General features: G+C 42.3%; 1 protein-coding gene across 1 annotated transcript; it reads right to left on the reverse strand.

Moving 5' to 3' along the window:
- Nucleotides 1-3,187: 3,187 nt before the first annotated feature.
- Nucleotides 3,188-7,345, reverse strand: LOC133139907 (beta-microseminoprotein A1-like). Its single transcript, XM_061259379.1, has 5 exons — nt 7,231-7,345; nt 6,804-6,852; nt 5,005-5,086; nt 4,720-4,828; nt 3,188-3,370 (listed from the first exon to the last, which is right to left on the reverse strand). The coding sequence occupies exons 1-5, from the start codon at nt 7,305-7,307 to the stop codon at nt 3,241-3,243; spliced, it is 447 nt and encodes a 148-aa protein (XP_061115363.1). The 5' UTR covers nt 7,308-7,345; the 3' UTR covers nt 3,188-3,240.
- Nucleotides 7,346-13,158: the final 5,813 nt, after the last annotated feature.

Genomic DNA, 13,158 nt, shown 5'->3' on the forward strand with positions numbered 1-13,158 from the left:
TGCACAACGTTAGATTACTCAGAGGCTATCAACACATTTTCGTTTCGTTTTTGGACTAATCTGATACTCCATAATCTGCACCCAGAACACAGGAACTGAACCCTAACCCAAACACAGGATGCTGAAGCTGTAGTAGGCCGGCAGCTTTTAAAAGGAAAAGGATCTGTGAGGGAAGACTAAAGCAGAGCCGTGCACACCACAGAGAGCAGTGCTTCACTGTGTTTTACTGCCCTCTCTTTCACAGAAAGCAGTGCTTTACTTTGTTTTACTGCCCTCTCCTTCACAGAGAGCGGTGCTTTACTGTGTTTTACTGCCCTCTCGTTCACAGAAAGCAGTGGATTTGAAGGGGAATTTACTTGCAGAAGAGTGGCTGTCCTCCTGATTAGAATGAGCGCTCAGCCAGCTCTCTACTGATAGTCCTGTAATGAGTGCAGAGATACACTGTAGCCCCAAACCACTGCGCTGCCCCAGGTACCTGCTTTACTAAAGACAAGAGATACGCTGTAGCTCCAAACCACTGCGCTGCCCCAGGTACCTGCTTTACTAAAGACAGAGATACGCTGTAGCCCCAAACCACTGCGCTGCCCCAGGTACCTGCTTTACTAAAGACAGAGATACACTGTAGCTCCAAACCACTGCGCTGCCCCAGGTACCTGCTTTACTAAAGACAGAGATACGCTGTAGCCCCAAACCACTGCGCTGCCCCAGGTACCTGCTTTACTAAAGACAGAGATACACTGTAGCCCCAAACCACTGCGCTGCCCCAGGTACCTGCTTTACTAAAGACAGAGATACGCTGTAGCTCCAAACCACTGCGCTGCCCCAGGTACCTGCTTTACTAAAGACAGAGATACGCTGTAGCCCCAAACCACTGCGCTGCCCCAGGTACCTGCTTTACTAAAGAGAGATACACTGTAGCCCCAAACCACTGCGCTGCCCCAGGTACCTGCTTTACTAAAGACAGAGATACGCTGTAGCCCCAAACCACTGCGCTGCCCCAGGTACCTGCTTTACTAAAGACAGAGATACGCTGTAGCTCCAAACCACTGCGCTGCCCCAGGTACCTGCTTTACTAAAGACAGAGATACGCTGTAGCCCCAAACCACTGCGCTGCCCCAGGTACCTGCTTTACTAAAGACAGAGATACGCTGTAGCCCCAAACCACTGCGCTGCCCCAGGTACCTGCTTTACTAAAGACAGAGATACGCTGTAGCCCCAAACCACTGCGCTGCCCCAGGTACCTGCTTTACTAAAGACAGAGATACGCTGTAGCCCCAAACCACTGCGCTGCCCCAGGTACCTGCTTTACTAAAGACAGAGATACACTGTAGCCCCAAACCACTGCACTGCCCCAGGTACCTGCTTTACTAAAGACAGAGATACGCTGTAGCCCCAAACCACTGCGCTGCCCCAGGTACCTGCTTTACTAAAGACAGAGATACGCTGTAGCCCCAAACCACTGCGCTGCCCCAGGTACCTGCTTTACTAAAGACAGAGATACACTGTAGCCCCAAACCACTGCGCTGCCCCAGGTACCTGCTTTACTAAAGACAGAGATACACTGTAGCCCCAAACCACTGCGCTGCCCCAGGTACCTGCTTTACTAAAGACAAGAGATACGCTGTAGCTCCAAACCACTGCACTGCCCCAGGTACCTGCTTTACTAAAGACAGAGATACACTGTAGCCCCAAACCACTGCGCTGCCCCAGGTACCTGCTTTACTAAAGACAGAGATACACTGTAGCCCCAAACCACTGCGCTGCCCCAGGTACCTGCTTTACTAAAGACAGAGATACGCTGTAGCTCCAAACCACTGCGCTGCCCCAGGTACCTGCTTTACTAAAGACAGAGATACACTGTAGCAGAACAACCTAAAATGGGCTACTCGTCCGCAACTCCCAGTTGGTGATTGCTGCAGAGAAAAGTAACCCACAATGCACTGTATTTTGGTTTGCTTCCTATATTAAATCCAAATACGTTCTCACATGTATCAAACCAAACTGTGGTTCACTTGGAACCAGGAGTCCCGACTTTTCATGAGAACCATGGTCTGCAGAGACATTGTTTTGCTGAAATGTGGACAGAATCTCAAATATTCTTTTACTTTTTTTACTTTTGCAGATTTTAGTTGTCTATTTATTGTAGAGATAGATGCCAGTAGTCTGGATCTATGCTGTATCAGCAACAAGATGGATGATGGTTCATTTACATTTACATTTACATTGAATCATTTGGCTTTTAATCCAAAGCGATTTACAGGTGCATAGGTTCTTCCACAAGTTAAAGCATCACACCCATAACTAGTAAAATACACATGAAGTGTCATCATAAGTGCTTTTTTTTTTGGGGGGGGGGGGGGGGGGGCTAGACAAGAGGGACATTGGAAAGGGGAGGGGGGGGGGGGGGTCATGAGGGAGGACTAATGTACAGTGTTTTTAGTCTGCATCAAAATAGGGGGATTCTGCTGTCCTGACAGTAGTGGGAGGCAAGTCATACCACCACTGAGGAACCGCAACGGAAAACAGACGTGAACATGCAGCTCGACCGCCAGGTGCTCGTAGTGAGGGAACCATAAGGAGACCAGAGCTGGCAGACCGGAGTGGTCTAGCTGGGGAGTAGGGAGTGATTAAGGATTGTATGTAAGGTGGGGCAGTCTGCTTAGCAGCCTGAAATGCCAACACTAGGGTCTTGAATCGGATGCGTGCGGCAATAGGAACCCAGTGGAGGCCAAGGAGGAGTGGGGTGACATGAGCCAACCTGGGCTGACTGGTGATCAGGCGGGCTGCAGCAGCTGGAGGGGCTTGATGGCACAAGCTAGGAGACCGGCTAGGAGGGAGTTGCACGAGTGCCTGGACTAGGAGCTGGGTGGCTTTCTCCGTATGGAGATGACGGATGCGGCGTATATTGTAAAGGAAGAACCTGCAGGTTCCGGCAGTTATCAAGAGTCACCCGATAGCACCGCATGACCCATAGTCATAGCTTATTCTTTTAAAATATCAGACCAGAAAAACAAGAGTGAAAATAACACATGTACATCTGGTGCAATTGCATGTTTGAATATTATTTGAACAAATCTTTACAGAAAACAAATGTGATTTAAAACCTATAGTTATGCAGTTAGGATTAGATTTTAAACATCTTCTGACATAATGGCATGTTTTGCAAACAAAAGAGACACACAAATCATTCTTAATACAGAAGAGAAAGCTTTATTTTAGCTATTTGATCACTTCATTACTTCATTTTCCAACTGCCTCATAAATTTTGCATGAGTATGTGGGGTCTTCCTTCTTGAACACCTTGTATTCACAATTTTTCTTGTCAAACTCCATTATGCAGCCTTCCTCATAGGAAGTGGGTTTGATAAACCTGCAATCACACAATCACACACAGCTTTCAGAGGAAGCCCGCCACCACCTCCCCTCATCGAAGGACTACTCTATTATTTATTTATTGACAAATGATGCATAAGGCTCTATGAAGCCACTCTGACCACCTCACCCCCTTTAACACTTAGATATGACCAAAAGAGAAGAAATAGAAATGAGTAAACTCTAGAGACTGTGGTACGTGAAAATCAAGTTACAGAAATACTCAAACCAGCCCTGTCAACCAGTCTGGCACCAACAATCATGACACGGTCAAAATCACTGAGACCACATTCCCCAATCTGATGGTTGATGTGAACATTAACTGAAGCTCCTTAGTCATATCTGCATGACATGATGCATTGCACTGCTCCCACACAATTGGCTGATTAGATCATCGCATGAATAAGTAGGTGTACTGGTGTTCCTAATGAAGTGCTCGGTGAGTGTAGACACACACCAATATGATCATACGTAGAATATACTTGTTTGTTTATCTATTCATTTAATTTATTTGAGGTGTTTTCATAATAGTAAGTTGTGACCTTGAAAATTGAAATTTAACAAGGAAATGAGAAATGTAGACCATTTGTTTGTGGATTCATTGCTTTCATTTACCATTAGGATGTAATCGACCATTACATTACATTACATTGCTGGCTTTTGGCAGACGCTCCTATCGAGAGTGGTGTACAACAAAGTGCAAAGTGCATTCTCATAACCAAAACGGAGAAGAGGCATGAGCGTGCAGCTCGACCGCCAGGTGCTCGTAATGAGGGAACCACAAGGCGACCAGAGCTGGCAGACCGGAGTGGTCTTGCCGGGGAGTAAGGTGCGATTAAAGATTGTGACATTAGTTTCTTCTGAGGGAGAGTCAGTGTATGAGAGAGCGAGTTGTTTTACTTTTTTCTCGAAGTTATTTTATTTTTCTAATCCGTTCTTTTTTATATAAGTGGAGTATGATACGATGTTTCCTTTATAACTGCTTTCGCGGCTCCCCATAATAGGGTGGGCAGTATTTCTGGGGAGTCGTTCAATTCAATTAAGGATGTCCACTAGTGCAAGTCAGGGCCTTTAAGTCGTGATGTATCGAAGCACCATCTGGGAATTGGTTTATCTTGTGTCATCTCCCTCTTTTGTCCTTCCCTTGGGTTGGGTTGTGACAAAGTGCGAAAGCCCCCGGGTTCAGATCCCGGACAAGCCCTCACTTTGTGTCGCTATCCAGCATGCTCACTATGCATCTCCCAAGTAACAGAACCACAATAGTTACACAGCTGCATTCTGCTATAGATACCACTATACCTGCGGTGATATTAAGAGGTTGCGAGGCATGTCTGATACTATACGTACTCAGCATCACAGCACCCATTGCAGTCGCAGTCCTGGCACTCTGAGTTTCTCCACCATGAGCCAATGGGATGCCTGGTACCGTCCCTAGGGTCCACACACTCTGTTGCATCTAAACAGGCACCGCATTGGCACGTATCAAATGTCACGGGTCAAAATCCAGTGCTGTCCAAGTGTTGTCATCAGCATTGCATATATATTCTAGTGCACTTTTTACAGTGTAAAATCTATGTTATTCCACATCAGGATGACTTGTGATACGTGTTTCTTTATGGCGCTCATGATTACCTGATTCCTGCATGAACTTTAAGCAGGCCCCATGGAGAAGAGACAGCTGAGCACACAGGAGCAAAGCCAGAGCGAGACACTTCTGCACAGGCAGGAGGGGAAGGAAAGAACAAATCAGAGACACATAACCCAATAAGGGTTAGGCTGTGTGAATCACTGTCTTATGCCTTGTGTGAATGAATTCTCTTCCATATTCTCCAGCCCATTTTCATTTCCCCTGCAGGACTGCCCTGCGGTTATTGTGAAGCAGGGATACTGAAATCTGCCCCTCCAGGCCAGCAGTACTGCTGGATTTCCTTCTGGTCAGGACCGATCTCAACTCAGCTGGGATGCCAGGTGAGTTAAATGTCTTTTTTTAGTCATTCATTTTATTTAACCATTATTTTTTCAGGAAGGCATTAGTGGCATCTGCAGGCCACGGCACAAATGGAGTGCAGATTTGGGTATCTGCTAGGTCATCTTTCTTTTTTTCTAGTTAAAATCGCCAGCAGAGCACAAAATCTCACATTGCCACCAAACGCACTGATTCTGTTTTTTTCTTTCAATACAATTGCAAACTTCATCTCAATTATCAAGAATATAAACAATATTTATGGCTAACAGTTATTGTTTACCTTTGAACAATGAACATATAGCTATGAAAGTGCCATTTGAAAAGCCCACTATGAAGCCAGGGATCTATTATGTCATGATAACTGTGAGAAATCAAAATGAAGCCTGGTCTTGATGCATTGTTGACTCTGCTTTTGATTCGTAGACCCCTGCCAGAATGAGGATCCCCAAATTATCATGTAAAGGTGTCTTGTCAATGTCTTTCCACTAACCCCAAAAACACTCTGGCCCTAAAAGTTGGTAATTTCCAGAGTATTTAGCCCAATTGAGCCAGGGATCAGGAGCTCGAGGACAGACATGGTGTCACTGACATGTCAGAGCACCGTACAGGCCCTGGGGCCGTGCTTATTATATTGGCAGCTGAACATTCTGCCGCTGTCGGTGGGGTTGAGGACCACGCGACCCGGCCATTCCCGCTATACACCCTGTATGGCCCCGCCCTGCTGGCTGGCAGGCACCTGCGCGCCTCAGATTCCCTCTCACGATCCTCCACTATCTGCATGTCCTGTGTCAGGAGGGTCCTCAGAGTCAACTGTGTGAGGGCGTGAGTGTGAGTATTTGAGTATGCGAGTGTGGGAGTGTGGGAGTGTGTGAGTGTGAGTATTTGAGTGTGGGAGTGTGTGAGTGTGAGTATTTGAGTGTGAGAGTGTGGGAGTGTGTGAGTGTGAGTATTTGAGTGTGGGAGTGTGTGAGTGTGAGTATTTGAGTGTGTGAGTGTGTGAGTGTGAGTATTTGAGTGTGGGAGTGTGTGAGTGTGAGTGTGTGAGTGTGAGTATTATATTTCTCCATTTTTACACTTTCATGTTACCTTCCTCTCGGGTCAGTATGGCTTGAACATGCAGAATCTCTGCAGTCTGTACTATGAATATGTAAGACGGAGCATAGGATATGTAAAAATGTAAATGTTTTCTTTTTCATGTGCTTTAGCGAGATTTGTGATCATTTTAACCTGAACAGAACATAAGGGTTAACAAACCAAGAGAAAGAATTGGAAAGCCTATTGGAAAAATAGTCTTCTGAGTGGTTATATTTCAGTTAGTTTCCAAATTAACCAAAATGATTTCCTGTGTTTGCAACAATAATGTTTTTTAAATAAAGTTAAAATCTAATGAAAGTACATCTTACATTTATTTTCATTAATTCATTAAAATATTTTAGTGCATTGTTATAGATCTGAAGATACTCACCATGATTGCAGGCCAATAGTTGGATTTTGTGTGATTGTTCTTCAGGAATCTGCAGAAGATATGCAGGCATCAACAGGACATTGGCAATATATTGTATCTGTACTCATAATACCAACTGAAACAGTGGTATTTTGGAAAATCATAATAAAAACTCTCCATTTATGTTCTGAAATCACACACCTCTCATTATTTTAAGTTTTGCTTTTTTGTCATGACACAAAAAAAATATTTTTAGTATTCCTGGTTCTGTATTTGCAGAAATAACTGGCCCACAGTAAATTATTGTTTGTACCTGTTATTCATTCAAGGTGCAGCATTATAACACATATACAGTTATAAAGCTCAAGACTCTGTAAAAAAAACTGATGTTCGTAGAGAGTAGAGAGAGAATTAAAATAAATAAATAAATAAATAAGGCAGTACTCACGAATGCAGCTCAGAAATTGACAGCTCAGGTTGAAGATTATGCTGTTTTATAGATGCATGGGAATTACCAAACAACATGTGCGTGTGTTGAACGTAGCCAATGAGAGAGAGAGAGAGAGAGAGAGAGAGAGAGATAGATGCCTCTGGCACTGGCATGCATGTCTTGAATGTCTTTAGGGTTCTTATATAAAGAATGAAAGGTAAGTAATGTAGGTAGGTAAATCGAAGCTTGCTCATCAGCAAATGCTGGTATGAAGCAAATTGTGGCAAGGAAAAACTCCTTTGTAAACTTTGATAACAAATATGGGGTGTTGAGAACTGGTTGGCTATTATTATTATTATTATTATTATTATTATTATTATTATTATTATTATTATTATTATTATTATTATTATTATTATTATTATTATTATTATTATTATTATTATTATTATTATTATTATTATTATTATTATTATAGGCGGCACGGATGGCGCAGTGGGTAGCACTGCCGCCTCACAGCAAGGAGGTCCTGGGTTCGAATCCCCGTCGGCCGGGGCCTCTCTGTGTGGAGTTTGCATGTTCTCCCCGTGTCTGCGTGGGTTTTCTCCGGGTACTCCGGTTTCCTCCCACAGTCCAAAGACATGCAGGTTAGGCTGATTGGAGAGTCTAAATTGCCCATAGGTATGAGTGTGTGAGTGAATGGTGTGTGTGCCCTGCGATGGACTGGCGACCTGTCCAGGGTTTATTCCTGCCTTTCGCCCAATGTATGCTGGGATAGGCTCCAGCCCCCCTGCGACCCTGTTCAGGATAAGCGGGTTAAGATAATGGATGGATGGATTATTATTATAAGGCAATCAATTGTTATGCTTTTAGCAAATATTTGCTTCAAATATGGGCACCTGTATATAACAATCTGTCACTGTCTTTGGTCGTGCCTGAAGCTCTGCCTCATTTCACACAGCCGTAGTTTGCATATGTAAATCAGCTGCCTGGGGGGGGGGACTCACTCAACTTCAATGTGGTAAAGTAACAAAAAACAGATCGATACGTATTTGCCAGTTATATAGCACGTAGTGCTTTTATTCTTGGTTTTGTCACAACGTGGAATAACAAACAAAAAACAGATTATTGAAATGGACCAAAAATGTCCATTGCATGTTTACTTTAATGATGGCCATCATATCAGGAACATATTATTTTATTTGACTGAAATACATCAGAATGACAGACAATAAAACCAGAGTTGCACCCCACTGGAGTGTAATTCTTCACAAACATGCCTGCAAGAGACGTTATCATTAGGAAAGGCACATCAGGCCTTATTTCATTATATTAATGAAGATGATGTTTCAGGAAGTGAAAGTAAAAACACAGTACCAGCGAAAGTATTTCCATGTACCAGCAATTGCAAGACGATATCAGTGCAACAAGAATATTGTGCTTTAAATAGGCTCAGAGTTTTACATTTTGATTGAAATTTGCTTGCTAAGTAATTCACCTTACACTATACCCATGCTTTTCTGTTATCTCAATGTTGGGCCCCACATATTTGTGGTTGTTAATCTCCTTCTGTGGAAATAGAAGATGTACATTTTAAGTACAGTAAAATTACTGTTGCCATGTTCCATACAACAGCACAACACAAACAGCTCTGCTCTAGTTTATCCTCACTTGGACAAATGAACCCTGCCTGAGAAAAGCTCTCCATGGCTTATTTTCCCAGATATCGCGTCAGTGTGTTGTACCTGTATAGCACTTATTTCAGACCATTGTTTATTGTTAGTGGTTCAAATTCACTTGCCCAGTTTTGATTTCAACAAACTGATACCAAAGAGGTACAAAGAGGTACTGATACAAAAGAGGGTACTTTGCAACTGCAAAGTTGCAGTGAAGGACAGTTCTATGACAAACCTGTTTCACCATCTTTGCATTAATCATCCCAGGCAATACTACAAAGATTATGAAAAGTTAATCTACTAGAACAAAAAGTTGCCGGCACAACAGATGACACATAAATTAAATTATAAAATAAGTTAAATCAGTTTATTTGAATATTCCTGTGCAATATGCATTTAATTTTAATAGTGTTTCAAACTTTTCTCACGCTATCCAAAAGGTTCTCACACCAAATAAAAAGACTGTGACTAAAAACAAAGCCGCTCCCTGAATTATCTATCATTCCACATTCAATTTGCTGCCTTCTTGTGCTCCACTTTAGCTCCCACAGTTTGGAAGTGAACAAAATGTCAGGCACTCATGTGCTCTTCATCAGAAATAAACAAATAAAGTACAAGTTTAATGCAGCTGGTATTTATTTAGGATTGCAAGCAGAATAGAGATCTCTTTTATCCTCTTTTTTAACAGTACAAAAAGTGATCTTACAAAAGCTACCCGGTATCAGTAGGCCCATGCACAAAAGTAGGATATCTAACATACAAAGTGCTAATAAATACAAAGAATTCTGAATTCTAACAATGCAAAATAACAATATCCATCCATCCATCCATTATCTTAACCCGCTTATCCTGAACATGGTCGCAGGGGGGCTGGAGCCTATCCCAGTATACATTGGGCGAAAGGCAGGAATACACCCTGGACAGGTCGCCAGTCCATCACCGGGCACACACACCATTCACTCACACACTCATACCTATGGCCAATTTAGACTCTCCAATCAGCCTAACCTGCATGTCTTTGGACTGTGGGAGGAAACCGGAGTACCCGGAGGAAACCCCACGCAGACACGGGGAGAACATGCAAACTCCGCACAGAGAGGCCCCGGCTGTGAGGCAGCAGTGCTACTCACTGCACCATCCATGCCGCCATAACAATATCTATGGTTTAAAAAAACTAGGCAGAGAAGGATTCTGTTAATTTACGTGCATTTATTGAACAACAGACCAACATACAAACATTATTATTCAGTTTATTCCAAAAATAATGGACAAATATGAGGTTTACTTCCACATTAATCTTTGATAAGGCTTTCCTTAAAATAACCCTCCATTGGCTTTAATTACAATTAAACCAATTATTGGTAGTCTCTCCAATCATTTAAAGTGGGAAGTAAAAGGAAGGAAGGATGCGGAGAGGTCACTAAATTCACTGAATTATGTACCTTAGGTGTTCCTTAAAACCAAAGGTGGTGGAGGGGCGGTTGGACATGGTGGTGGAGGTGTGGTCCACCTCCTGAGTCTGTGTACTTTCCCTGGGAGGCTGAGGAGTGTGATTCCCTGCGGTCCCCATTCTTAAAGATGGGGACCACCACCACAGTCTGCCACTCGAAAGGCACCATTCCCAACCTCCGTGTGACATAGAGGATTTGTGTCGCCAATGACACTCCAACATCATCCAGAGCATCATTTCTGAATCTCTGAAAAGGTCTCATCCAGCCCAGTGCTCTGCCACTGAGGATCTCTACCCCAGTCACTACTATCCCAGTGTTCTGATCCTCCAGACTGTTTTATCACATACAGTGTATCCATTATCATATAATGTACACACAGTATATAAATTACCATTGCCCCAGTATTTGCATTGTGCATTGGTCAATGTGCTCAAAGCTGGGAAACTAAAAACAGAAGTGTGGCCTGCAGAAGGTTAAGATGAAGAGATGTGCTCACTGGGTCTTTCCGGAAGACAGTCTTTCAAAGTCTGACTCTACGGATAATTGGGCTTTATGCATCACCCTAACATTTTTATTCTGTATATACACTCAGTGAGCTATTTATTAGGTAGACCTGTACACCGGCTTGTTAAAGCAACTATTTAATCAGCCAGTGGCAGCAACTAAATGCATAAAAGCATGTAGATCTGGTCAAGAGGTTCAGGAGAGCAGCTCTGAAGTGGATAGGCTACAGCAGCAGAAGACCAATAAGTCTAAAAAATAAGTCTAACAGATACCTAATAAAGTGCACACTGAGTGTACATAGAGCTGGTGTATATCAAAACCACCGCCCCCCTTATTTCTTTGGTGGGTTCCTGCTTGATGGTCACCACATACTTCCTGGTGTTTAGAACTGTATCACTGTCTATATTTCTCATAAAAACTGCATGCTCAATGCATATTCATCCTTTATATGGCTTTATTAAAAAGGAAAAATAGAAGTGAACATCATATTTTATTTTATTTTATTTTTATTGCTTTATTTAATCAGGTGAGTCCCACTGAGATTGTTATCTCTTTTACAAGGGAGCCCTTAAACAGGCTTGTTAAAATATCAACCTTACGTAGATTTATCTGTATTTACTTGCAATATTATTGGTTGTGATTAATTATGGATCACATTTTCTTCTGGGTGGGGCGACATTAGCTCAGGCAGTAAGAGCAGTCGTCTGGCAGTTGGAGGGTTGCTGGTTCCATCCTGCCCTGGGTGTGTCAAAGTGTCCCTAACCCCCAAATGCTCCTGGCGAGCCGGTTTGTGCCTGTAAGTGTATGGTGTAAACAGGCTTTCCATTTTCTCTCTTTTTTAAAACTAGACCAGCTTTTTTCAATATTATATTCTTCTCTATACTTATTCCCTAAAAGATATACAACTGTGTTCAAGAAAATAGCAGTACAACATCAGTAACCTGATGAACCACTGTTATTAGTGATAGTGATATTTCTGCATGACAAATTATTTACTCGTAGATGTAGAAGTGTTATAGAAAAACAACAGACCTAACTGACTCATTCATTGAAAGGGGCATGTTCAAAATAATAGCAGTGTGGAGTTTAATTGTCCCTTATTAAGGAAGAATGGAAGCAAATGTTTCACACATTGTTATAAAATATATTTCCTTCTGAATTGCTAAGTAAAATTGCCATTCTAAAACATTGTTCAGAAGAAAAATGTAATTTGATTAAAAAGTTGATTGGAGAGGGGAGAACGTATAAACAAGTGCAAATTGTAGGATGCTCAGCTAAAATGCTTTAAAATGGCAACAGAAACCCGAAACAAGCGCAAGAAAAAGAGCAACTACTGTTAAAACGGATCAAAGAATAGTCCGAATGGCAAGGATTCCACCATTTATCAGCTTCAGAAAGATCAAAGATGATCTACAATTACCTGTAAGTGCTATTACAGTCAGAAGACGTTTGATCAAAGCTCAGCTATCAGCAAGAAGCCCCCTGTAAAGCACCATTGTTGAAAAAACAGCATATGCAGAATCGGTAAAAATTTGCCAAGGAACACATCGATTGGCCCAAAGAGAAATGGCGTAACATTCTGTGGACTGATGAGAGTAAAACTGTTCTTTTCGGGTCTAGTGGTTATCGACAGTACGTGAGACGACCCCCGGGAACTGAAATCAAGCCACAATAGCCTGTGAAGACAGTGAAGCATGGTGGTGCAAAAATCATGGTATGGGGATGTTTTTCATACTACGGTGTTGATGTTTTATCGTATACCAGGGACCCTGTATACCCCAAATCAGCAAACAGAATATATACATTTCCCTCTGTATTCATATCAAAATTACATTGCACTTCACAGAAAGAATAATGAGGATGAATTGTTGAATAAAGCTTTTTATTACATTCAAGCATTTTGCAAACCATGTACACTCCTATCCAGAGTGACTGACACAGTTTAATTTTATTTTTTAACATACAATCCCATTTATAAAGCTGGATATTCAAGATTAGGCAGCACAGCACCGCACCTAGGAACCTGGGTCCCTGTTATGCAACATTGCCACACATCAAATCTGGGACATGTGCACCATTGGTGTGAAAAATATTGTTGAAGGTATAAGGAATATCTTCCTGTGTTACCTGGCTGGAGGTTATTCCAAGTTTGAGTCAAGTCGCTTCAGTTCAGTCCTTTGTCCCGATGAGAAGTAGTCCAGTCTAGTCAATCTTTCGTATCACAGATGGAAATTTTATATGCAGACATTTAAAATTAATAGCAGATATGGTTATGAATCAAATCCAAACAAGATTCAGCCGTTACTCTTTTATTT

The sequence above is a fragment of the Conger conger genome, chromosome 11, assembly GCF_963514075.1.
Source record: "Conger conger chromosome 11, fConCon1.1, whole genome shotgun sequence".
Taxonomy (NCBI): Eukaryota; Metazoa; Chordata; class Actinopteri; order Anguilliformes; family Congridae; genus Conger; species Conger conger.

Excerpts from the sequence above, each read along its gene's own strand:
- LOC133139907 (XM_061259379.1), bottom strand. The coding sequence starts at position 7,307 with ATGTTGTTTGGTAATTCCCATGCATCTATAAAACAGCATAATCTTCAA. Across the intron at positions 5,087-6,803 it reads ACTATTGGCCTGCAATCATG|AAGTGTCTCGCTCTGGCTTT; the intron begins GTGAGTATCTTC and ends CTGCCTGTGCAG. Across the intron at positions 4,829-5,004 it reads AAAGTTCATGCAGGAATCAG|ATGCAACAGAGTGTGTGGAC; the intron begins GTAATCATGAGC and ends GTGCCTGTTTAG.